This window comes from Rhinatrema bivittatum, chromosome 4, assembly GCF_901001135.1.
Source record: "Rhinatrema bivittatum chromosome 4, aRhiBiv1.1, whole genome shotgun sequence".
Taxonomy (NCBI): domain Eukaryota; kingdom Metazoa; phylum Chordata; class Amphibia; order Gymnophiona; family Rhinatrematidae; genus Rhinatrema; species Rhinatrema bivittatum.
Window position 1 is genome coordinate 142170760 of NC_042618.1, and position 22297 is coordinate 142193056.

At 42.6% G+C, this 22297-nt stretch overlaps 1 protein-coding gene across 9 annotated transcripts in view; it reads left to right on the forward strand.

Moving 5' to 3' along the window:
* NUBPL (nucleotide binding protein like) overlaps window positions 1-22297 on the forward strand; it is a 132110-nt gene that overhangs the window by 48482 nt on the left and 61331 nt on the right. For 6 of the 9 annotated variants that reach the window (XM_029598909.1, XM_029598913.1, XM_029598910.1 and 3 more), the window contains exons 5-6: window positions 1193-1232; window positions 1356-1446. The exons of 1 other annotated variant lie outside the window; for it this stretch is intronic. In XM_029598909.1, the coding sequence (XP_029454769.1) occupies window positions 1193-1232; window positions 1356-1446 (131 nt within the window). The remainder of the gene's footprint in view (window positions 1-1192; window positions 1233-1355; window positions 1447-22297) is intronic. 2 more of the 9 variants (XM_029598916.1, XM_029598912.1) reach the window with 2 other exon arrangements.

Consider the following 22297-nt stretch of genomic DNA (forward strand, 5'->3'; position numbering starts at 1 on the left):
CTCCCTTTGAGCCTCTTCGCCACTCTACGCTCAAGGATCTTACTCTTAAGACTGTCTTTCTAGTCTCTATCTCCTCTGCTCGTCATATTTCCGAGCTTCAGACGCTGTCCTGTCGGGAGCCATTCTTGCGTTTTTCTGATTTCTGGGTCTCTCTCAGGATGGTTCCTTCCTTCTTGCCTAAGGTTGTCTCCGCTTTTCACATCAACCAGTCGGTGGAACTCCCCGCGTTCTCTCCGGAGGAGATTGCAGGTACGGCTGGGGGCGACCTCCGTCGACTGGATGTCAAGTGAGTCTTGCTTCGTTATCTTCAAGACACCAATGACATTTCGCGTTTCGTACCATTTCTTCGTCCTTTGGAGTGGTCCCAACTGGGGTAAACAGGCTTCTAAGACCACGATTGCGCGGTGGTTGAAGGAAGCCATTTCCTCGGCATATCTTTGTCAGGGTCGTCCACTTCCTGAGGGTCCTGAAAGCCCATTCTCTGCGTTCTCAGGCTACTTCTTGGGCGGAGAGTCAGTCTGTCTCTCTGCAGGAGATTTGCAGGGCTGCCACTTGGACATCTCTGTACACTTTGCTCGGCACTACGTCTGGATGTACACGCTCCGGTGTTCGGTTCCTTTGGGCGGCAAGTGCTTCGAGTGGGACTGTCTCGGTCCCACCCAGTTCAGGGAAGCTTTGGTACATCCCACTGTCTGGACTGATCCGGGTACATACAGGAAAGGAAAATTAGTTCTTACCTGTTAATTTTTGTTCCTGTAGTACCACGGATCATCCAGACGCCCTTCCCTGTCTGTCTTCTGTCTCTCGAAGCTTATTTTCTTGCAGGTCTGCAGATTTCATATTTTCCCTGGTGCAAGATTACTGAGCATTTACACCGGAAGCCTTGGTGGTTATTTATACCAAGTTTATGCAAGAGCGTATAGGTATACTATGCTTCTACATTAATCTATGGTTGCTCCGTTGAGCTTTTGGTTACTTGCTTGATCCTATTCTTGGTTTTATTGTTTTCTGCTTTGACATACAGAAGGGTGAGAGGATAGGCTCTTGTCCTGATATAGGGCATCCTGCAAGTTTTAGTCTGTCTCCACCTGCTGGAAAGGAGGCTCAACCCACTGTCTGGACTGATCCGTGGTACTACAAGAATGAAAATTAACAGGTAAGAACTAATTTCCTATATATTTTCCTATTTTAGAGAATCTAATGAGGCCTCTTGTAAACTATGGCGTGGCATGGTGAGCATGTTTTAAGTTTTTTTCTTTTTATTTTGAACTGTTTGTTTTCCATCTACATTTTTCATTATAGGCCTTAGTATGATTATAGTTGTAAGTGTTCTGGCTTTTTTACACTTGTTACAGCATGTCTATTGGTTTTCTGGTAGAAGAGACAGCACCGATTGTATGGAGAGGGCTCATGGTCATGTCGGCCATAGAGAAGTTGCTGAGACAGGTAAAAAGGTTTTTAAAAGAAAAGTATTACTATGAAGATATCATGGCCTAGAGGAACTCATAAACTGATTACATTGTGATGAATGTTATGTTTCATGAATAACACTATTAATAAATGTCATATATTTGATTTACTATGCGCATAGCATTTTGCAATTACTTCTCTCAGCCACCTGTTCCTTGACTACATACAGAATATAGTTCACAGGAACGTCATCTTGATGTAATGCATACATCTTTCAAGATTCTTATGTGCAATTCTTGTTAAGTTGTCATAACCAATACATGAATCTTCCCCCATGATTCCCCTTTTGAACTGGGTCAGGAAACAAGTGATGGACCCATCAGGCTGCCTCCTACTATCTTAAAATGTCTCCTCTCTTCTATGAAATTAAGATCCGTCATGATTCAGTTGAGGTACTGTACATTAGCATGGAAATTAGTTATCCATTAATTGTGAGTTTAGCTAGAGTTTAAAAAGAAACGTGTGATAAAGTGCTGGTTGCCTCTAAAGTGACTTCAGGATTCTATCAATGCTTGGAGAACTGGTTTATTAGGGGTTGCCAGGGAGTGGAAAAAGTGGGGGAAAAGGACTTTGAGACATTTATGGAACTGGCACAATGAACTATTTTTTTACTGAAGCAAGTTATTGCAGGGTTTTGATATATTTGATGACCACATCCTCACATGCTATTGTTTATAGCATAGTCTGGACATCGCCAAAACCGTGTGTACACAATTACTCCTAGTTTTGGTACGCATGGTTTCGCCCAGAGAATATAAACATATATGAAGAAATGAAATGCCTCTGATTTGTGCATTAATTTTGCTCTCCATTCATTGTATAAACAGCAGTATGCCTTAGTATTTTTCCAATACACTTAAACAGTTTTCCTCTTCATCTAGCCAGACCAGTCCAAATGCATAGATTATATCCACCCACTAGCAAATGGAGTCAGAGATTAACAAGCTTACTGATGTCACCTTACATAGGCTCCCATGCTGCCCTCAGCTTGCCAGTATTCTGTCTCCAGCAGATGGTAGGAGAGCATGTCCCATGCTCTGAGATGAGGCCTAGTTAGGCTGTTTGAAAAGGGCAGATTGAAGGGGCAGACCCTGCAGTGAAAGCCTTGTGCTGCTTCTTCCAGTCGAACATGGCCTTAGACCAGGGGGCTTCCAAGGGGTTAGTATGGGCTTCACATTTCATTGTTGCCCTGTTTCCTCCTATTTCTTTCCCTCCCTCCTTCCCTCTCTTCTCTGGTTGGACCTAAAAAAACCCCAAAACAAAACAGGAAAGAAAACCTGGATTGGTTTCTGATTTGCCCTCTGTGTTAATTTTCATAAAGTTTTAAAAAGAAACAAAAGAAGAAAGCAAGATTTTTGCACAGGATGGTGTTTCCTTTCAGGAGTCTCAGTATTGTTCAGAGGTGCTTTAGACAGTGTTTAGCGAGTTAAAAAAACAGAACAAGCATGCTTCTCTTTCATATCCCATGAATTTTTGTTTTATGTGGTAAAGAGGGTATATCTTCTCCAAAAGACTGTGGAGGAAAACTTGCACTCTGTACATGTTGTGCAACCCAGAAGCAGATGGGGGGGCTGGTGGAGGTACCTTGAGTCCATTGCTATGTAGAGAGAGAGAGATTCCAAGAGCAAAAGGAAATATCTGCTCTGGAGAGGGACTGTTCTGGCAGGGCTTGTAGTGTAGTTGATTCCTGCTGGCAGTTGGTTTGCCATAGCTGGTCCGGTGGCCATTTTATATGTGTGGTAAGAAGTTTGAACTAGGCCCCTCCACCCTGGAATCCTACTGTGCAGGAGTCTATAGCCCTGTTCCTCTGGGGTCGATTTAGCTGCTGGTTTTTATATTGGCAGTTTACTGTCCCTGATACCTTTCTCCACTGCAGCTTGTCAGAATTTCCTCAGACCTTTTAAGATATCTGCAATAGGCATTCTCTTTGGGGCAGAGTACAGCCTCTGTTCCTTATCCTAGGATTTTGCTTTCCTAGGAAAGCAACTCTGAGATTTCAGGTGATAAGAGGATGAGAAAGTAGGCCAAAAATAATGTCCTCTAAATCAGTGATAATCCCTAGCCCTAAGTGACTAAAGGAGAGTCTAGGACGTAGAGTGTTTCCATGAAGGGGAAGAGAGCTCTGTTGTGGTCAGCTTGTTTCATGAAAAAGAACTGCTCTCCTTAATTTCTCATTCCTTGCTGGTACAAATAATTTCTGAGAGAACAATGGAGGGAAGGTCCTGAGACCTTAGAAAAATCCCATTTTGACTAGTATTCAGAATCCGGCGAGGGTTTTGTGGTTGATTCAAATAGGATTATCCTGAAGGGATTTGCTCACTGAGGGGGGAAAAAAAAAAGAAAGGTGACACTGTCTCCCCTTATCTCCCATGAAGCAGGAAACTTAGTTTTCCTGAGGTAGATGCACTGGCTTCTGCTACCTTGCCCTATTTTCTCACTCCTCCCTTGTGCCATCAGCACCCTCCAAGTGGAGTCCCGGTGCCCTGCCTGAGAGCTACCCTCTCCCAGCATCCAAACTTGCCACACCATTGCAACTAGACAGCTCCTCTACCTCCCTCCCCTCCTACTCCTATAGAGCCTCCTCTACCTCCTCTATCCCCTCTGCAAACTCAATGACCAAATACACCATCCCCTGTATTCATTATCCCACCCACAGACTTGCCTTCCCCCCCCCCCCCTTCCCTCGCTACCCTATCCAGCGCAAATCTCTCCTTCCTATCATGGTCTCCCCCACTCACCCAATTCCTGGGCCTCACCTCCCTAGTCATCCTACTATTCAATGCCAATCACTCCTCAAAAAAGCCCCCATCCTCAATGACCTTCTTACAGATGCCAACCTTGAAATCTGCGCTATCACAGAATCATGGCTCAAAAACACTGACACAGTCTTCCTAAATCAGCTTCCCAACCACACTCATGACATCTTTTCTTTCCCTAGACCCAAAAAAAGAGGGGGTGGCTTACTCCTAATAGCTAAAAAAAAACACCTTAAACTTAAACTCATACACATTACCGCCCCCCACAGACTGGAAATCGGCCTCTTCAAATCTAAAGAGCTCCAAATCTCTCATATGCTCCTCCCGGCCTTCTGGAACACAACCCCTCCCCCCCCTTATTGAGTTCATATCTGATAACCTGAATATCGACATCCCTGTGGTAATCTTAAGGGACTTTAATCTTCATGTAGACTCTACCCCCGCTACATCCTCCTGCACGACCTTCCTCAACTCCTTACATGCCCTTGGCTTCAAGCAACTTATCTCTTCCCCCACCCACAAAGCAGGCCATATCCTTGACCTTATTTTCATCAACTCCAGTCTTAAATCCCCTGACTCACCCTTCTGCCTACCAGTCCCATGGTCTGACCATTCCCTCATTAAGGCAGTCCTCGCCACAAAGGCCCCCCTCACTCCCTCCCATACCCACAGCCTCACCATCTCCTATCGCAAACCCTGTCTCACCGACTAATTGATCTCTTCCTGCACCAAGTTTCTTAACAATCTAGATCTTTCCACTCCAGATGCAGCCCTTGCCTCATGGAACAACATCACCTCCACAATAGCCAACTAATTATGCCCACTCACTATTAAAGAGATACCCCAGCCACACAGCACAAGAAAACCATGGTACACTCCCAAACTAAAAAAACTTAAGAACAACCTTAGAATCAAAGAGAGAGATTATGGCGCAAAAACCCCACCCACAAACACGCTGGCCTCTTACAAATCTACACTCCACTCCTACAGACTCTTGATTCTCCAGACCAAACGTGACTTTTATGCAGCAAAAATCCATGATTACCAATACAATCCCAAAGTCCTCTTCACCTACGTGGTGGAACTCACTAAACCCATCATCCCACCCATTACGGATGAAGAAGCTGGGTAACAAATGTGAAGAACTCGCACAGTTCTTCAAAAGCAAAATAGCCAACATCCTCCTTCAATTCTATCCTCCCTTGAGCTAACATCCGCCAAAAGTTGAATCTGCCCTAAAAAGAATCAAACCCGCTGCACATATCTCTGACACCATACCCATAAAAAATCTACTATCCATCCCCTCCATCTCGAAGCACCTTGCCGATATCATCAATTGCACCCTCACCCATGGTAAAGTCCCTGACCCCCTCAAACTTGCCGTGGTTAAGCCACTCCTCAAAAAACCCACCCTCGACCCTTCCAATCCCTCTGATTACTGCCCCCATCTCCAACCTTCCCTTCCTAGCCAAAGTTATGGAAAAGATCGTCAATTCCCAGCTCTCTGATTACCTTGAGGATCATGACATCCTACACCCATCCCGATTTGGTTTCCGTAAGTCCCTCAATAGAGAGAGCCTCCTACTCTCGTTAAGTGACACCCTACTCAAAGGCATGGATCATGGACAATCTTTTATTCTCGCCATCCTTGACATTTCTGCTGCCTTTGATACCATTAGCCATAAGATCCTCCTGGACCGATTAGCCGACATTGGTATCACAGGCACTGCCCTTCCTTGGTTCACATTGTACTTAAAAAAATAGAGCCTACTCTGTTAAAATCATCAAATCCGAATCCTCCCATATCCACCTGACCTAAGGTATCCCACAGGACTCGTCCTTATCCTCCACCCTTTTCAACATATACTTACTGTCCCTCTGCCACTCCTCGCGGACCTCGGCCTCAAATTCTTCCTATACGCCGATGACCTCCAAATCCTCATCCCTATCAAAGAATCCGTTCCCAAAATCCTTAAATTTTGGGGAAAGCTGTCTCACCCTCCATAAATACCCTCCTTACTAACCTCCATTTGGCCCTCAACACTTCCAAAACCGAACTCCTCATCTCAAATCAGCAGAATCTCTCATTACCCAATTCCCATGACCCAGATCTCTCCTCCTATTCCTTCCCATCTCATGTGTGAGATCTGGGGATCTCCATAGACAACCAATTCAACTTTAAAAAGCACATTAACACCACCCTAAGAGAAGGTTTTTTCAAGCTCCACATTCTAAAAAAGCTTAAACCTATGCTACATGTACAAGATTTCCATACAGTCCTACAAGCGACAATACTCACAAAATTGGATTACTGCAATTCCTTACTCCTAGGCCTCCCCTACACCACCATCAAGCCCCTCCAAATATTGAGAATGCCAGGCGAGAGTCCTGACGAATACCCATAAAGCTGACCACATTACCCCCATTCTTAAGGATCTGCACTGGCTCCCTATCCCTGCCCGTATTATACACAAAACCTTCACCATCATTCACAAATCCCTCTACAACCACAACCCACGCCTGGCTTGACAATGCTCCCCCGTTTCCACTCATCCAACCGGCCTTCTAGATCAGTTCATTGAGGAACCCTCGTCACCCCCTCACACAAAACTGCACACCTCTCTTCCACTAGGGAACGAGCCATCTCCATAGCAGGCCCTTCCCTCTGGAATTCTATGCCCCTCAAGCTTAGATTGGAAGTCTGTACAAATAAATTCAAAAAAGATTTGAAAACTTGGCTCTTCAATCAAACCTACCCAGACCTGAACCTCTCCTAGCCTCTTGTAAATTGCTACAACTTTCAATTGCCTGCTCTGTACACCGTATGATGCCTACTGTAAATTTGTAAATAATTATTTTGTTAGTCCTTAGACACTTGTTCTCTTGTTATCTCTATCCTTTTTTCTCTCTTCCCTTTCTCAGAATTCTCATTTCCCCTTGTCCCCTCCCCATCCCTGTTTATTGTATTTCTCATCAGTTTAATGTAAACCGTTATGATGTCCATTCGAATAACGGTATAAAAAAGTAAATAAATGAGAATCACAATTATTGTGGAGTGTGGTGTGGCCCTCTAAGATGGAAAAGAAAAGAGGTAGTTCTCAAGCAAGCCTTTGAGATGGCTAGTATGTCTCTTCAGATTGCAGTGTGCCACTATGTTGTGACTAAAATAAGTTTGTGCTTGTCTCATCTGTATGCAGGAGACTTTGGAGGAAAGCACTGTTTCAAACCTAAAGAAGGCAGTGCAATTGGAACTGGGGGGTAGCCTTTGGGCAGATGCATCTATGATTAGTTCAAATCTCTGTTAGGATCATGGCTTCTAGTATAGTGAGTAGGCATTTGTGTGGCTGCAGAGTTCATCTTCTTTGAGTCAACTGACCAAGTTCCCTTTAAGGGCAGGCTTCTATTTGGCAAGGACCTAAAGCAAAGAGTTGCAGCCTGGGGGGAATCTAAACTTCCAAAGTTGCTAGAGGATGAACAGCAAGGATCATTGAGTCAATTGCCTTTGGGATGTCAAAGATCTGGGTCACATGGTAGATTTCGGTCCTTTTTTTGAAGTTCTAAGAAAGGAGAGTGTTGAGAGTTTGGGAACTACAGGACTTCCCGAAGCTCCCAATGAAGGAGTAAGGGGCCAGTCTCTGGAACAAAGGATAAGCAGTTGGTTTTCAAAATTTCTCCAGATATGTACCCAGATTATGACAGACCAGTGGGTCTTATAGATCATTCAGAGCAGCCACGCCTTAGAATTTGCCTGTCTTAACTTAAGATACATTTATGGTTTCTCATTGGGTTTTTTTTTTTTTTTTTCCTCTGATATGAGAGGCATTTTGGGTCATGCTCGATCATCTGCTAGTCATTGGAGCAGTAGTTTAGTGCCTGTGGGGCAATGCGATTAATGTTGGTATGCCATCTATTAAGTGGTTAAAAAAAAAAAAAGAATCTCTTGACCTATTTTGGATCTGATGCAAGTCAACAAAGTTTTGAGGGTTCCTCACTTCAGAATGAGGGCCTCTATATTAGTTATGGAGACTTCTAGATCAGTTATGGTAGAGCCACCTGGTAGCTTAGAGATTAAACTCCTGCCTCTCACCCTGGCACGCCACTGGTTTAAGACCAGTTCAAGCTCTTTTAACAGTGAGATGAGACAAATCTTTAGTATCCATCGTTTGAGAGAAGCATATTGGTATATTCTTTTCTGAGGGAGGGCCTTCAGAAGTTTCTCTGGTTTTTTTTGATGCTGGGAAATTGTTTTTGGTTTCAGATCCTCCCTTTTGGTTGACCACTGCCCTCAGAACTTTCTTACTTAAAAAAAGGTCTCCTGATTTATCCTTACCTGGAAGATTGGTTAGTCAGGTCAGAATTAGCCCAGGAGAATGAGTTAGCTACCACTGCCTGAGGTCCAGAATGATGTGGCTGAAACAGTCCGCTTGAACCTATTTGATCTTGGGCTCATTTTGACGCTTATTGGGGCTGAGTGTTGACAGTACAGAGGACTCGGATGCTGCAAGCACAGCTGAATTCCTTGTGGTGCACCAGGATATCCTCCATAGGGAGTTATTTTCAGCTGTTGAGTTCCATGGTGGCAGTCTTTGAGCTGATTCATGAAGGCACTTGCAAAGAGCCCTACTTCCAAGTGAGATCCTTAATCACAAAACTGTGCGATTGGGTTCTTGGACCCAGATAAGGCAGGAGAAGGCTTCATTTGGTGGCTTGTTCTTGTGAATTGGAGAATGGAGAAGATCTGGACGACAGCTTGGTCAGCAGTAGAGATCCGATGGCTAATCTGGTTGATATTCAGAGCAGTTTGGCCGGCATTGCTCCATTTGGCGCCAGTTCTTTGAAATCAAGCAGTCTTTTTTTTTTTTTTTTTTGTCCAACAATGCCATGGCAGTGGCATATCACCAAGAGCTCTCAGGTGTCAGCATAGGTAATAATCAAACGTAACCTAGGAGGAAAAATATCCAAGAATACTATTGGCATCTCACATACCTGGGGTAGAGAAGGTTCAAGCGGACTGTCTCAGCCACATCATTCTGGACCTCAGGCAGTGGAAACTATAGAAGGAGTCTTTCATCACATTGTGGTGCGATGAGCCAGTGTTAGACCTAATTGTGTTCACCAGGAATGTAATTGTAAAAAGAATCCTACAGCAGAAGAAAAAATAGGGTCATCTAGGCTGGATGCCTTAATTTAGTCTTAGCTGGAGCAGGAACTACTCTGTATCAATGGCCACAAAAGGAAATACAATCTCCTACAGAAGATCTCAGAGCTTCAAGGTCAGTAGCTCTGGTAGCACCCGATTGATCAAAGCATCCTTGGTATGCAGTTCTATTCCAGCTGTTGGATGAGAGTTCCCTCTCTCTTTATCTCAGAAATCAGGTCCCCTGAGGCAGGGTCTGTTTTTGTGGGCATCCGGTTTAGTTCTGTCTTGTAGCTGGCTCTTGAGAGGTCTTGTTTAATCAAAAAAGGATATTCTTGAGAGATGGTGGATACCTTGTTGCTATCTCGGGAAAGTTCTACATCCTTGGTATATATCAGGTTTGGAGGATTTTTAAAGACTTTTTTGTTCTGCTTAACATGTTTTCCCTAGAGGAAATTTGATACCTTCCATTTGTCAGTCTTTTTTGCAAGGAGGTTAGATAAAGGCCTAGCTCTCTATTACTTGAAAGTACAAATAGTGACAATTGTGTGTTTCCAAGGTTTCGTTCAGTGTATGCCTTTAGCCTCTCATCTGGAATTTTCTCATTCTCTATGACGAGTGAAACATGTAGAGCGCCAGTAAAAGAACAGGTCTTGTTTTAAAATTTGAATGTGGCAATATTCTTTCTGGTGGGTACCTCTTTTGAGCCCTTTAAAGAAGTTCTTTCTTGGCTGAGCTGCTACAGTGGCAATATACTATGTCAGGCAAATTTCTGAGTTGTAAGCTCATTCGTGCAGGGAATCTGCCTTGGCCTTTCAAAGGAGATGGTACAGATCTGTACATATTCAGCGTCCTTCCGAAGGTGATTTGCTTTTTCACCTTAATTGGGTAGTGTGTCTCTTTTCCGTAGAGTGTTGTGTGGGGAAGTGTATTTGCAGCTCCATTCCTTGGATGTGTCAGGGGCCCTGTTGTAGAATTAAGGTCATGAATGGGTTTAGGGAATCAGATCATCTTTGTCCTTCATGGGGTGTCATTTTAAGGAGGAAGTGGCTATGAAAGTTTCATTGGTGTGCTGGTTTTAAAAAAAATCATAAGTGCAGTCTGTATTGTTGGAGGACTACCACTCCCACACATGGATGCAAGTGGTTTCTTAAGAACATAAGAAATTGCCATGCTGGGTCAGACCAAGGGTCCATCAAGCCCAGCATCCTGTTTCCAACAGAGGCCAAAACCAGGCCACAAGAACCTGGCAATTACCCAAACACTAAGAACAACCCATGCTACTGATGCAATTAATAGCAGTGGCTATTCCCTAAGTAAAATTGATTAATAGCCATTAATGGACTTCTCCTCCAAGAACTTATCCAAACCTTTTTTGAACCCAGCTACACTAACTGCACTAACCACATCCTCTGGCAACAAATTCCAGAGCTTTATTGTGTGTTGAGTGAGAGAGAATTTTCTCCAATTAGTCTTAAATGTGCTACTTGCTAACTTCATGGAATGCCCCCTAATCCTTCTATTATTGGAAAGTGAAAATAACCGAGTCACATCTACTCGTTCAAGACCTCTCATGATCTTAAAGACCGTTATCATATCCCCCCTCAGCCGTCTCTTCTCCAAGCTGAACATCCCTAATCTCTTCAGCCTTTCCTCATAGGGAAGCTGTTCCATCCCCTTTATCATTTTGGTTGCCCTTCTCTGTACCTTCTCCATCGCAACTATATCTTTTTTGAGATGCGGCGACCAGAATTGTACACAGTATTCAAGGTGTGGTCTCACCATGGAGCGATATAGAGGCATTATGACATTTTCCGTTCTATTAATCATTCCCTTCCTAATAATTCCTAACATTCTATTTGCTTTTTTGACTGCTGCAGCACACTGAGCCGACTATTTTAAAGTATTATCCACTATGATGCCTAGATCTTTTTCCTGGGTGGTAGCTCCTAATATGGAACCTAACATTGTGTAACTACAGCAACGGTTATTTTTCCCTATATGCAACACCTTGCACTTGTCCACATTAAATTTCATCTGCCATTTGGATGCCCAATCTTCAAGTCTTGCAAGGTCCTCCTGCAATGTATCACAGTCTGCTTGTGATTTAACTACTCTAAATAATTTTGTATCATCTGCAAATTTGATAACCTCACTCGTCCGCACCGGTCCAAGTACAGATCCCTGAGGCACTCCACTGTTTACCCTTTTCCACTGAGAAAATTGACCATTTAATCCTACTCTCTGTTTCCTGTCTTTTAGGTCAAGCTTTGGTCAGTTTCACCACTGAAGAGTTACAAAGTGGTGACCTGGTGTTTTCATTCTTTTGCAATACATTATTCAGAGGAAGAATCCTTTGTTTTGAAGGTCTTGAGTGGGTTTGGCAGTATTCCACCCACTCGGAAGTATAGTTTGGGTTCATCTCATTCATTTGGACTTGTCTGGTTAGATGAAGAGGAAGGAGACCTTATTTATTTCTTACCTGATGATTTCCTTTCCTTGACTCCAGCCAGACCAGTGCAGGACTCTCCTTTATCTTCCAAACTTGTGGTATTCTTTGGTCATTTCTTTTTAGAAAGTGTACATATAATTTTAATCACTTCAGTGGGTAAGGTAAGATGATATTAATCTATTTGGTTTATACTAATTGTGGTGTTAGTATGTTCTTTGAAAATCCCTTGGTGTGAGGGTGTGGGGAATATGTTTTTAGTTTTATTATGCTTAGCTTGTTATAGGATACTGGCAGGCTGAAAGCAGCATAGGAACCTATGTAAGGTGACTTCAGCAAGCCTGTTCATCTCTGCCTCCTTTTGTTGGTTGGTGGACATAACCCATGTGTTTGGACTCAAGTAAAGGAAACTTATCAGGTAAGAACTAATTTATCCATTGTGACTACTTTCTTAACACTGTGTATATCGGTCATGTAAATCTACATTTTTTGCAAAAGAAATGTTCCACATATCATATTGGCCATTAAAACATAAGTCCCAGCTGACTTGGAGCACTTACTTTTGGAACAAGCAAGCAGCAAAACATTAAATTGCATATTTTATTTGCATGTTGTAAAATGCAAATTAACTAATTAAATATGCATGAATTTTCTGGATGCCTGGCAGTTGCTTGCTTTAGTTACCAGCCAATATTAATTTCTAATAGGCCTGAATAAAATACTTTAGTGATAAGCAGTGAAGGTCATTCTTTGCCCTTTCTCCAAAGAATAATCCTTGGTATACACTCACTGTTGTCACTGTGTAATTGAAATAGAGATTTACCTCATTTTTACTCTGTTGCATGTAGTCCTAGGTTTTTTTTTTCTTTGTTTTGTTTTTCACTGTTTTTAGCTCTAGGCTATTTCAAGAATATAAACTAAGCCAGACCAATTGCCAGGAAATATTTGGCAGACAATAAATCACTGCAGCTGAGGAGAGTGATTACGAAATGCAATAATTTGAGGAGATATTGGCTCTGCTGTGGATAGCTACTAAGCTGAGACTGCTCAGGTTTTGATTAACTGTTTTCTATTATGTTTTTTGCCTTCTGAAGACTTATCTTTATCAAACTTAGTGTTATCCAACCCACATCAGTCCCTTAACCAGTCTGACTTGCCCAGCTTCACATCTCCTGTTTTAGTAATAGTTGTTTCAAGATCCTGATGTGGCACTATGTGAAAACATAAAGCCTTGGTTTCTTTTTTATGGATTTCTTTCATGCCTGTGATTACTGTGTGACTCCATCTTTTTCAGGACAGGCTTGTAGTTCTGATTGCCATAAGAAAAGCAAAGATGCAAGTCTGTGTGTGTGGTTGGGGTACAGATTGGCTTAGCCTGAAAAAAAATAAGAGCCATTGCTAAGCCTGTTCACATCTCTCTCCATGCAAATGTATTAGGCAGTGCACATATATTTACTCCCATTTTGTGGGCATGTAACTTTACTAATAACTTGATAAGTAGAGCCGTCAAGTTATACAGTTCAAGAAGGGAAATTTTAAGCCAGTCTTAGATATCTGACAACCCTATCCTGATGCATTATCAGACTGGCAGCATGGCTTGCAGTGTGTACGGGGTTCCTGGACTCGTGTTTCTTGGGTCCAGGGTGTATCACTGCACCTGGGATCCCCAGGTCTGGGACACCCTGGGACTTTCTGAATTTTCAGAAAACCTGGGAGAGCTGATGGTTAGGTAGGAACTTCATGACAGGAGATCACAGGCCTTATGCAAAGAATCAGAGAAGCATGAGACAACAGCAATGCATTTGTATTTACAGCAAGTGTTGCACGATGACAGTTCTGCTGTGAAAACTGCCTGCCCCAAAGAACTTAAATGATACAGTTGCATATACAATAATTTTGCACATAATGCTGGCATTTATCCTAAGTGCCTGCCCCAAAAAGAAGCACTTTTAACATTTTTTATAACTGTCTAATGTAATTTTTCAGTTTTGTGCACCGTCATGTTTTAATACAAGATTTATTTCTCATTCTTTCCTTGGTTTATGGTGAGTTCCAATGAATATCCATAATTAAAAACACAAATAATATATACAAAGTATGATCATCTGTCACACCTTGATATGGGAGACCATTGTGCATGCTACACATTTTATGTGCACTTTAGTGGGTTAGCATGCGTGCGGTTTTTTTTTTTTTTTTTTTTTGTAAACTCAATTTGCTCAGCAGTGCATACAGGTCTGCAAACACATTTTTTTTGTGTGCAAAACTTCTTGTTGCATCAGGAGTAAAATTTGTGCACAACTGTGGGTAAAACTGCTGCTGAGTGTACTGTTTTACATTGGGCCCAATGGAAATGCAACATTCTAAAAATGTCTAATTGGAGAGCAGTCACATAAAGCATTCCTAATACATATTTTAAAATAAGATTTCTAATTTTCTTACCTTATCACTGCCAAATCTCTTGATCTGCATTCTCATTTGCCCCTTCATAAGGAAGCTATGAGCATAGCCTCTAGACCAAGATGGATTAATACACAGGTACTTTGTGTGGCTGCTTACAGCCTGTAGTGACCCCAGTCCTACCTCCTTTCTTCTCCTGCCCCTCATGTAGACTTTGGTACAAAAAATGAGACTTGTTATATAGGAGAATCCTGACTGTGATCAAGTATGTACCTTCATACGTAGCTAAAAAAATTGTAGCTATCGTGTCTGTGAGCCAATTACTCTAAGGCTTCAAAAATCATTAGGTACCTTGATCATTTACAAATGGTGATTTTTTCACTCATGTAACTTAGTTTTGACTTGTCTGCTTGCACTCACATGATGCGGAGAAAATGATTTTTCATATGTCACTGTATGCCACTTATCTTATGTTGTCCAATGGAATCAACTGAATGAGGTAAACTCTGGCAAAAATTATGAAGCTGACATCTAGATGTTTCGGAGCACAAGCGCTCCTTCACGGGCTTGAGACTGCCAGAGTATCCGGCTGCAAAGGGCTGCTCTATAACATGGCTCTATAACATGTTTACATCGGTAAAGTAACTGATGTACCTTTAAAGGTACATCAGTTACTTTACCATCGTGTGCCGTTCCTCAGTTCGCACGTCCATGAGCAACATTATCACCGTTGCCCGAAGCATCCCCAACTGGGAATTATCGGGTTTCTCAGTAAAAGCGCCTAATTACAGTGCATAACGTATCAGCTACAGTCTTCTTGGAGAAAACTTCCACTGCAGAGCAGTGCTAGCTGCCATGCCACGTAGCAAATTCATAGTCAACAGAGCCATGTTATAGAGCAGCCCTTTGCAGCCGGATACTCTGGCAGTCTCAAGCCCGTGAAGGAGCGCTTGTGCTCCGAAACATCTAGATGTCAGCTTCATAATTTTTGCCAGAGTTTACCTCATTCAGTTTAGTCCATCGGACAACATAAGATAAGTGGCATACAGTGACATATGAAAAATCATTTTCTCCGTATCATGTGAGTGCAAGCAGACAAGTCAAAACTAACAGTTACATGAGTGAAAAAAATCACCATTTGTAAATGATCAAGGAACCTAATGATTTTTGAAGCCTTAGAGTAATTGGCTCACAGACACAATTTTTTTTAGCTACGTATGAAGGTACATACTTGATCACAGTCAGGATTCTCCTATATAGCAAGTCTCATTTTTTGATTTTTGTTTTCCTGCTATTTTTTGGGTCTTATATTAGGTAGACTTTGGTACAAAAGCATGGTGGTTTATTTATACCACTGCAAGAATGTGGCCCATGTCTCTGCAGCTCGCATTGGTCACTCTGTGCTGAATTGGGAACCCTAGTCTGGTGACTTGCCTAGAGAATGTTGTACTTTTTAATCTGAGGCTGCCTCTAGCATTTTGACTGGTTCATTCCCCACTTGTCACTCATTTATCCTAAATAATGTAGCTTCATATTACCAAAAGAGCAGTTTTTTCCAAAACAGCTATCTATTTTAGGTTATTGATAGAGAGTGCCATTTATAACCAGGACTGAGACTTATTTCAGCACAAAAAATCTTTTCTGGAAATATTTCAATGCAAAAGATTTTACTTGGGTTTTCCCTTTCCCTTTTACATTCAGTATTGATGTCTAGCAATGGTGTACTTGATCGACTTGAAGTACAAAATCCAAGCCTGTCTGGGTTTTGTAGTAGTCTAGTTTCCGCACCATTTCATGGTGATAGTTGGCTTTGAAGCATATGAAACGCTCCAGAACCACTTTAACACATTGAGAAAAGAACCAGAAAACGCTGAGTGTTCAGAAAAGTGGTCTTCCAAGGGTTTGATGTAGCCCACCAGCTTCACAGCAGTGCTGATCACGGTCTATACTACCAAGGGACCAGCCCACCCTGTTCAGGAGTTCCTTCTAATACATATGGCCTTTTTATTAAAGGAGTCCCTTCCACCCTTTCCAGAGGTATTGGGGCCCCACCTATTCATTCTTAATAGCTCTCTTCTAGAGGTCAGTAGAGGGAAAGTGGGCAGCCTAAGGCCGGGGTGAGGTTTGTTTGTTTGCTCCAGGTACCTATCTACCTACCTACCTCCTCCACTGGTAGGGGGGACTGGGGCTACATCGTGAAGACAAGTGGGTCCTGAGAATTGTTGAATATGGCTACTGATTGCCCTTCTTATGCCCTCTCCCCAAAACATCTGACATCAGTCTCCTGACCCAACTCCACATAATCAACTCAGTTACAGTGGGAGATAGCATCCCTTGTACATCAAAAGGCCATAGTGTTTTCCTCTGAGATTGTGATACAAGGTTCTCCTCCCAATACTGCTTAATTCTCAAAAGTTAGGTAAGCTGAGACCCATTCTGTATCTGTGGAATGTGAACAAATTTCTGGTTTGGGAGAGGTTCATAATGAATTCACTCCATACAAGTTTGCTGTTCATTCAGTTAAAAGATTGGCAATGCACTCTGGATCTGAAGGATACATATGCTCACATTCCTATTCACCTTGCCCATTGGAGATTTCTCATTTGTGTTGAAGGGTATGCACTGTTAGTACATGGTGCTTCTATTCAACCTGTCAGCTGCCCTAAAAGTGTTCATGAAGTGGTTGCCACTTGTAACAGCATATATACTGATGCAGGATTTCTGTGTTCCTTACCGCAATGATTGATTGATTGGTTAGTAACAGGCCCCTCCCCAGCAGGCATTCTGAAGTCCCTCCACATAATTCAACTTCTTTAGTCCCTGGGCTTCATTGTCAGTTTTTTCCAAAGTCCAACTTAATCCCTTCCCAGAGGATTGACTTTTTTCAGAGAAAATCTTCCTGCCGGTAGAGACGGCAGGAACTTCATTGGGCCTCTTGAGGTCCCTTCTGCAACAGTACTGTATATCAACAAAGTCTGTCATCATTCTACTGGGTAACATGTTCATGCAGTTCCTCTGGCTCACTGTCAGTGGGCCCTCAAGGATCAGTGGGATCAACTGCAGATGAGATGGTGGCAGGAGTAATCTGTGTTTCCTGTTATGCAGGTATCTCTGCAGTGGTAGATTTATTATTTATATCTTTTTACTATACCGAAGTTCAAGACTAAGATTCTTATCACACCGGTTTACATCGAACCAAACCTTGGAAAAGTTACAAATAACAAGTACAAATAGCAAGTATCATCTAACCAAATCTAGGAAAAATTACATATCTACTAGATAAGGGAGCCCTGACCGACGTGCCGCAAATGCGCAGTAGAGAGCAGCTCTACTGCGCATGTGCGGGAGAGCACGTCTGCCAGAGTGCCCGAAAAAAAAAATGGCGCTGGGTCGCTAGGAGCAGGAGCGGTAGCGGCGACGACGAGCGGGAGGAGCAGTAGCAGCAGCGGCACCTGCGAGGGAGGGAGGGACAGCCCCCGTTATCGGTTGTAGATGAGCTGAGAGGGGGGGGAGTGAGTGAGGGGAGGGAGGAGAGAGTGAGCTGGGGGGAGTGAGTGAGGGGAGGGAGGAGAGAGTGAGCTGGGGGGAGGGAGAGTGAGGAGGAGGGAGGGAGAATAGAGGGGAGAGGTGGGAGGGAGGGAGGAGAGGGGGAGGGAGTGGGAAGGAAATGGACCGAAATTTTTTTTTTAAATGTAGCCCGTTGTTACGGGCTTAACGGCTAGTAAATTATAAATAAAATGAATAACATAACGTATAACAAGGGGTAATAAAGATAAATAGAATTTACTAGAATCCCTTTGCTCCCTAGTTCTGTTTAACTTACCTCAACTAATATACCCCCAAAGTATAGTTCTGTGTTTTTTTGTTTTTTTGTTTTAATAGATTCTACTTTTATTATATTTAAATATTTATATACATACTTTCGTTTAATATATAACTTGTTAAATATATAATCTGTTAAATGTATAATCTGTTAAATGTATAACGCTCCGGCGTAAGTTAAATCTGTTAAATCTGTTAAATGTATAACGCTCCGGCGTAAGTTCCTGTTCATTGTACACCGACGTGATATCTTTGATGAGCGGCGGTATATAAAAAATTATAAATAAATAAATAAATAAAATAAATAAATACAGTAAAACCTCGTAAGAGGATATAGATAGCTTCGAACTTAACTCCGCACTTGGCTCTGATCTTATGGAAGGACAGGGCTGTGAGGTGGGGGGAGATAAAGCAATTAGGGGTCGGGTGAGGGAAAGAAATTAAGCGTTATTACAGCAAGAATTTGAGCGATAACTGTATCAGGAGTCCATATTTGTGTCACAGGAGATTAAGGAAAGGCTTATATAAATAACCAGGTCTTCAATTCTTTCTAAAGGTAAGCGGGCATTGTTCCTGGCGTAACTCTGGGGATAGAGAGTTCCACTGGGAAGGTCCGGCAGTAGAGAAGGCGGGTTTCCTTAATGAAGAGTGGAGCGTAGACTTGGTGGAGGGGGCGTGGAGAGTCGCTTTGTAGGCAGTTCTGATTGGTCTCATGGAAGAGTGAAGGTGGAATGGTATTTTTAGCTGGAGTGAGGACTGCTTGTGGATGGTTTTGTGTATGATGGTGAGGGACTTGTAAAGGATTCTGAAATTGATGGGAAGCCAATGTAGATTCTTGAGAATGGGTGTGATATGTTCTCTTCGACTAGAGTTGGTTAGTATCCTTGCGGCGGCATTCTGGAGCATCTGCAAAGGTTTAGTGGAGGTTGTCGGGAGACCAAGGAGTAGAGAGTTACAGTAGTCTATTTTTGAGAATAGTGTGGCTTGGAGGACCGTGCGGAAATCCTGAAAGTGCAGGAGTGGTCTGAGCCTTTTTAGAATGTGAAGCTTATAGAAGCATTCTTTTGTTGTATTGTTGATGAATTTTTTAAAGTTCAGTCGGTTGTCCAGTATAGCTCCAAGATCTCTCATGTGAGTTGTTGTGGCTGTTGTGAGCTTGTTGATGGGGAGGTTAATGTCGTTGGTAGAGATGAGTAGGAGTTCCGTTTTTGTAGTGTTGAGGACTAGGTTGAGGCTAGAGAGGAGAAGGTTGATTGATTTTAGACAGCTGTTCCAAACGTTGAGGGTTTTGGAGATGGATTCTGTTATGGGGATCAGTATCTCTACATCGTCGGCGTAAATATAATGTGTTAATTTTAGATTTGCAAGGAGCTGGCAGAGGGGAAGAAGATATATGTTAAAGAGAGTGACGAACCTTGAGGGTGGGAATCTTTGTTGTTTATTCTTATACGGGGACTTCTGTTGTAATTCCTAGTACACCAAGTTGTGCTGCCTATGCAGATGTGCCCATCAGAGGCTGGGAAGCTACACTGGTGCTTTATAAACTTAGGGAGTGTGGTATGAAGCAGAGAATCCTCTGCAGAACAACATGAGGAACTACATGCCAACAGGTATGTTTTAAGAGCCTTCCCTCACCTATTTCCAAACTGACAGAGGGGACATAGACTTAAACCACTCTGCATAGAGTCCCGGGTATCCAAAATATGCTCATAGATCAGCTCACCAAGTTCCTTCAGCCACATGAATGGACTCTAAATCAGTATTGCAGATGGACCTATTCCTCTGTTGGGAAATACAGATCAACCTGTTCATGTCAGAGTACAACCAGAAGGTCATTTGGTTTGGTTTCATGAGACTGAATAGCTGCTGATTAGCTCCTGATGCTTTTGCACTAAACTGGAATTTTTTCTGCATGCCTTCCAGTTCTGCTCATTGCTAGGACTACCTGGAAGGTTCAGCAGAATAGGATGAAGATTATTTTCATAGGCCCTGTTGTGTGGTATCTTTTTATCTCCTCTGTAAATTCTGCCCCAGTCAAACTGAGGGTGTCTCCAGCTCTCATCTAGGAGGGTGGAAAACTCTGCCACCCAAATCTTCCATCCTTGGCTCTCACGGCGTGGGTGTTGCGCGCACAGTAGCATCCTCCTTGCTCCTTCCCAGGAATGTAGAGGACATTCTGATCATGTCTAGGAAGCCTTCCAGCAGGATTATTTACAAAGTCAAGTGGAAGAGGTGGAAGTCCTATCATCTGGACCCCTTCACTTGTGGTTTGAGACCATCTCCAATATCTCTTCCTATTGTTATAAGACCTCAACACTTCTGTCAAGGTGCATTTCTGTGTCATTTCAGCTTATCACCAGTGGGTGGATGGAACACCCATCTCTCTCATCCTTTCGTGTCAAAGTTAATGAAGGTTCGGTGGCATACCATGTCTCCAGTCAGTAGACCAATGGGAAGTGGAGATGAGCGGTATACACAATTGGTATAGATCACAATAACATGGTATGGCGCTAAAATGTTTGCTGATCCTTGAACAGGATTACTCAAAAAAATGAAACGTGAACTGAAACTCCTCCTTCAACCACTCATGAATAAAGATGAAAATGCTGATTCTAACTTCTTTTCACGTTTCATTTTTTGAGTTGTCCTGTACAAGGATCCCCAAACTTTTTAGTGCTATACCATTTGTTGTTGTGGTCCAGTCAGTAGACCACCAGTAATGAAAGACGAGGCTCACAACAGTATTCAGCAGAAAAATGCAGTATTGCAAGAGTTGGCATTGTATAAAAGGAACTTAATTTCCTCCAAATAAGTGCTCCATTTCTGTAACACCTACTTTGTAGTAGACTTTATGTAAGACTCCTTATATTAATACTGAGGGTTCTGTCTTATATTCTATTCTTAGCAGGACCCAGAAACTTGTGCAGCACATCACTCACCTGTGTTGTGAAAGTGAACTGTATGATAGAGAATCTCTTACCTCCCACTGTAGAGGATTATTGCAAGTTGTATTGCAGGTGCATGCTATACTTGATACACACACACACACGTGTGTGTGTGTCAAGTATAGCATGCACCTGCAATACAACTTGCAATAATCCTCTACAGTGTGTGTGTGTGTGTGTGTATCAAGTATAGCATGCACCTGCACCCAGAAGAATGATTACTAGTGTTTGCTCTTTTTACCTCTTTTAAAGGTCGTTCATTGTGAGAAATTAGAGGATGTCTTTTAGTTGGGCTAAGTGAGCACAGGTGTGTGTGGTTCCTTTTGAATAGTTATGCTGCACTGATTTAGTGGTGCCAGTGCACAGTACCTAAGAGCAGGGATCAATTTCATTGCCTAAAAGACTAAATGTGGCCTCGGTATAGTTCAGCACTACCAATCCCACTGCTGGACTGTCACTTTTTTTTTTCATGGATGTACAGTCCAGTTCTGGGTTCCCTGCTGGATCTGCCTGCAAGCTTTAATACAAATGTGTCATCTGCATTCTTAAACATGAACTTTAAGAGTATTTTTCATGCATGCTGCACTGTTGGCAATGGGTTTGTGCCTTGAGTTTCTTGACCCCCTTAGGCTGCATCAGTTGATCTGCCAGCTGATGTATCTCTGTCTTGTTGACTCTCTTTTTTTTTTCCAGCGCAGACATGGACGACTCACAATGCCATTGTGAAAGCCAGACACTCTGAAGTAGTGATGCATGCTTAGAAAGCTGAGACTATATGTCTACCCCCATTGGTGTCTGGGTCAGTGCCATCTTGATATTAAGTAGCTTCTCACTATATTGAGGACTTCTGGTACTCCAGATATTTGACAGTAGTACTAAAGAGGCTTATTCTTCAGATCTCCCTTTGGAACTCTGTGCAACAGGAGGAAGTGTGTTCTCCAACTCAGGACTTTTCTTTCTTAAGTTTGCTTCAAAGAATGACTAAGGCTTCCCTTTTGATTTTGAGGTGGCAGAAGAACCCAAGGCACCATTACTTAGTCTCTTGAAGTATTGTAATGCTCTAAAAGAGTTGGTGGCAGAATCTGTTCACACTCTCCTGCAGGCTATGTGTAAAAAAATAAAATATAGAAACTCCACATAACAGGCTCACAGTTGGCAAGAACGCTGATGTGATGTATTGCATCCAGGCAGCTACAGTATTCAACAAGCTCTGACTGCCACACCCCACAGTGTGGCCTAGGAGTGCTAAGACTTGTGCTTTGGTACCTCCCTGGGTCATGAGCCTAAGATTCAGGGATTCATTAGCCAGTTATCAGAA